This window comes from Octopus bimaculoides, chromosome 10 (assembly GCF_001194135.2).
Source record: "Octopus bimaculoides isolate UCB-OBI-ISO-001 chromosome 10, ASM119413v2, whole genome shotgun sequence".
NCBI classification, from domain to species: Eukaryota; Metazoa; Mollusca; class Cephalopoda; order Octopoda; family Octopodidae; genus Octopus; species Octopus bimaculoides.
In genome coordinates this window covers 66,324,894-66,330,102 of record NC_068990.1, presented here as the reverse complement: position 1 = coordinate 66,330,102, position 5,209 = coordinate 66,324,894, and the positions used below count along the sequence as shown (strand labels likewise).

Genomic DNA, 5,209 nt, shown 5'->3' with positions numbered 1-5,209 from the left:
TATATATATGTATGTATGTATGTATGTATGTATGTATATAGAGAGAAAGTGAGAGAGCGAAAAAGAGAGAGCGATAGAGGGAGACAGAGACAGAGAGTAAAACCATGGGTAAAAAGAAATATCTATAAACCTATCTATGGAAGATATTTTATGTACACAAAGTGCATAAACTAAAACAAGAACAGTGCATATATAGGTATGTACATATATATATACATATATATTATATGTTTATGCATGTTTAAAAAATATCCCAAATAATAAAATGTCCATTATTTGCTGGATTCAGTTTATCCTTTTCTTTATAAGATCTGTGACGATTGATAAGTACTAAAGATATACCATTGATAAATATAGTCAGATAGTTGATACTAAGCTTGTAGTTGTTACTCACCATTTGTAAGATTCTTTCACGTTGCTCGAAGTCGCGATGAAAAATGTTATTCCATTAATCTCACCAATATTTTCTGCAAGGATAGGTATGTAAATGTTATATGCAAATTACGACGTTACTGATTTTAGAACGAAATATAGAATATATAGATCATATATAACATTATATGGTGCAGCCAAAAGTAAACTCGAAGATTCGCTATTCTTCATAAATATTTCAAGAACAAACGCATGTTCTGCATCGTCCCGAAACATAATGGTAATTGCATACCAAAAAATATAGCAAATAAACCTTAGCTACATTAAGGCTCCGCTTCCATCTGTCTAACGTTACATCACAAGAATGGCTACGTAAAAAAGATTTTTGTGTCGCACCCTATACAGTTAACTAAATTCAATTTATTGCATCATATTACTTTTTCTTCACCTGAATTTCAAGAAGCATTGTATACTGATCTTCTTTGCTTATGGACTTAATCATTCATGCTGAGAACGAGGACATCAGTTCCTTCATAAGATGGAGCAGAGAAGCAATTGCACTACCTTTGTGTAGTGAAGCCTGCGTCCTTCACATTTTCACAGACTCTATATGTGGTGAATTTTAGGTAATTAGTACAGTTATTTTGTTTCAGCCAGTGGTAATTAGGGCTAAGAAGATCGGATTAAATTTTTCAGGAAACTAGTGACAACGTACTAGGCAGTCGAACGATTGACATTAAATTACTCGAATGTTCTACGTCATATGACGTTTGACTTTGTAGGTATACATTTGTCACCATCTGTTGTATCAAGAAATATGGCATATAAATATTAATTATGATTTAACCTTTTTTAAAACTTTCTTCGTTCTTATATAGAATATAAAATTAATACTAATTTTCTAAAGAAAACATTTATCACCTTGAATAAATTATTAAAGTAAAATTTCTCATTAATATAGTCGCAATAAATATATGCTATCCTAAATTTCATCAACATAATCGCAATTCATTCCGTCGCAAAAACAACCTTTGCAAAACTTCGTTGCAAAAAAGTGTAAACTCTCAGAAAGATATTAGACACGTCTCCTGCACCTCTTACGTTATTCTCGCCCACAAAACACACACACACACACACACACACACTTTCTTCCTTTGTCTCTGTTTATCTGTCTGTCTGACTCTCTCTCTCTCTCTCTCTCTCTCTCTCTCTCTCTCTCTCTTTTTTTTTATTCTACGATATAAAACGTGATTAATGACATCAACCAAACAACGTCTATATCAGTTACTGTTCAATATCAGCTATTGTTCAAGGTGCCACGCAATGGGATTGAACCAGAAACCATGTGGTTGGGAACCAAGGTTTTTACCGTAGTCAAACTTGATAAAAAAATTACATGTGTTTAAAATATTATCATTATACATACATAGGTTGATACGAATATACATTCTTGTTTGAGAAAAAAATAAGATAAGTTTGTGTTTAAGAAGTTCTTTTCTTGACCACGCTGTTTCGATTTTAATCTCACTTCAGTTCCCCTTCGACAAGGGGATTTATAATATAGACCCGAAATAATCAATGCTTTGTATACGAGATAATGTCTGCGTCTATGTGTGTCCATGTGTGTATGTTTGTGAGAGAGGGAGAGAGAGACAGAGTAAATACGCGTGTAAGAGAGAAAGAGAGTACGTGTGTGTGTTGTATGTGTGTATTCGTGCACGTCTTCGTGTTTCTTCCTCTGTTAATTAGCAACCGGTGTGTGCGTGTTTACTTCCCTTTGATGTAGCGGTTCAGCAAAGTGGACCGATAGAATAAGAACAAGACTTTTAAAAAATGAAGTGAGATCGGCTATTTTGACTTAATCATTCAAAACTGGATCCCAGCATGATTGCAATGAAAGGAACTATGGCTCCTTCATTGGTATGCACTATATACTGTTATAGAGAGTACATGGTATATTACAAACGCGATATCCAGTTGCTTTGATTCTGGTATGCTTTTACAATATATCATAACTATATTCTTCCACACACCCACCGACACATTCAGGATGTAAAACACATGAAGAAATATTACGAAGCATATTCAACTCTCCGGTTGTTTACTCTTATGAGAGAGAAGTTTGTGTTTTTTTTATATCGTAATCACACGATAAAATATGAATTTTAATATCGTCTACGTTATATCTAGCAAATATCTGCGTGTCATTATTGCTTATTTTATTACCGTCATTGTTGATATCTAAACCAAATAAGGCATCGTTAAGATTTTATTTTGTTATAGAGTGTGAACTGGAAAAGGTTTCCAAATGGGAATTTGAAACTGTATCCGAAAATCAATTGCAATTTTACTTTACGATAGTAAAAAAACACAGTGTTGATTGGTTTTTAATGGGGAAAATATCATAAATTCTAGTGTAGCCCATTTTGATGGTGGATGTATACTGTTTATTCTAAGTCATTACGGAGAAGATTAATAGCAATGAATCCCCCAAGAGAAGAAATACACATTTAATAAAGGATTAAAGGCTTTATTTCTACATGCTCCAGTTGTGTTGTTGCCAAGTGACTTTTATTTTTTTACCATTGTATGCCTTCTCGAATGGAAGTAAAGTAAAAGTAGACGGGGGTGATGGCAGGGCCTATAACCGCTTAGGGTTTATCTCAGGCTGGTGGAAAGAGAGGGAGTAAAGTATCCTCAAACACTGGATGATTCCAACAGAGCAGGCATCACTAAAGGTCCTCAAAGTCCCAGTTGGTTGTGATCTTAAACCGGGCAACGGTTTACGTCTAGTACCCAAATGCGCCAATAACGTGATTGCAAAGATCCTGAACAAATAACGCAAGGTATCCAGTTCGATGACAATATACTTCTGCCAATCCAATGGCTTGATGCTGTTTATCAATACAAATGATCGCATTTTTATCAACATAAATGATCACATTTTATCCAGTATACTACATCTGTACTACATATGCGCATAAATGTTTGTGTCACAAATTTTGCTTATTATATATGCATGTGTGTGCGTTTTTATAGTATGCATGCGCGTGTCTGTTTTTGTGTATGTAATGTTAAAAAACTGTATGTCTTCTTAAACTGTTGTAAATCATTCAGATCTTGCTGAAACTAGGTTCCATCTTAGTTTCTAGAGCAACAATTCAGTTCGTTCAACTGAAGAAAACTGTGTCCTGGGAGGTAAGCTTGGAAGAGGCTAAAGAGAGGATGAAAACAAAGTACCAAGAATTGATGGACAGTTATTGTAAGAATGGGTGTAGAATAAGATGAATACCAGTGGATTCTGGCAATGGAACGTTTGCATGTCGTACTGTTGACCAGTGGAATTTTAGGCATTTCAGGGGATTGCAGAATGACAGCCCTCAAGAATAACGTAGAAACTGCCGAGAAAGCGTTTAGTTAGTTCTGGCTGAAAAGAGTTGATTGGTGGAGTTAGTAGAATGCTGCTTGAGCATAGGCCTCGGCTTCATCAACCTAGGTTGGAACGCAAGTAATTAAAATTGTTTCCAGCTCCAAAGATTGATTCATTTACGAAAAGGCAATTAAGACCATTACCTCGTTAGAAGGAGAGCTAAATTCTAGATTCAAGATGTCTTCAAACTTATATGCAATTAAAGAACAGGACAGGCTTATTGTCTAGAGATAGGAGGCCAATTTTAGAGATGTATCTCTACCGTAAAAGCCAGCCATCATCACCACAACAGTTGCCCAAGTGTATTGCCAGTAACCAACAAACTTAGACTCGTACAAAGGTATTTATGTCGAGAAGCATATGTTTATTGAGTTCCAAGAACAGGTTATTAGTACAGATATGCCAAAGCAATATATATATATATATAATATAATATGATATAATATAATGTAATATAACATAATATAACATAATATAAATGTAAGGACAAGCAAGTTAGGCAACCCCATATACAAAAAATATTAAATATATTTAATTCAGAAAATGTACATATATATACATATAAGACAAAGTCCGACTCACACAGAATAGAAGGGATATCAGGAATTAAAAGGGTTGAGTAGGAGTTTTACGAGTGCAACTTCTGTTTCTGATGATTTGGTAGTCCAAAGTAATGATTGCAACTTGATTCCATCTTCGGATAACACCAGCTTCCGTCTTTTTCCCTGAAGGTTCACCCGACAACGACGACGATGATGGTGGGGAAGGTGGTGGTGGTGGTGGTGGTGGTGGTGTTGGTGGTAGTGGTCGTGGTGGTGGTAGTGATGGTGGTGGTGGTGATGGTGGTTATAAGGCGTGGGATGATAAATGCGGTAAATATGAGATATTACCAGGTTAATTGATTTTCTAAACCTATTTAACCATTGTACTCTTTGTATTTATTTCATTCAAGCCATGTACCCGAGTTATACTTGAGAATACCATGAATTTGTCGTATATTGATTAGAACCTGTCTTAAAAGTTTCGGGACTTCTCTGTAATTTGTAAAGATATATCTATACATTTATTTGTATACAAAACATCTGACATACAAATAAGGATATAACAAAATCCCAAACAACGGCACGCATATAAACATGCACAAATATATCATAATACATATTTGCATGTATATATACGAACGTATTTATGTATACGTATGTATGCATGCATGTATGTAAGTATGTAGGCACGTATGTGTATGTATGCACATATACAGAAATGCATGTACGTTCACACATATATACATATATGTAGATACTGATAAATTTAGCATAAACATGTATGTATATATATATACATAAGTAAATTTATATAGATAAATGCATAAATATTTGTGAGTGTATATATATATATATATATATATAT

General features: G+C 34.4%; 1 protein-coding gene across 1 annotated transcript in view; it reads right to left on the bottom strand.

Annotated features, from left to right (window-relative positions):
* Positions 1-5,209, bottom strand: part of LOC106883815 (uncharacterized) — a 1,102,017-nt gene that overhangs the window by 492,402 nt on the left and 604,406 nt on the right. The window contains exon 5 of the mRNA XM_052970970.1: positions 395-467. Within this exon, the coding sequence (XP_052826930.1) occupies positions 395-467 (73 nt within the window). The remainder of the gene's footprint in view (positions 1-394; positions 468-5,209) is intronic.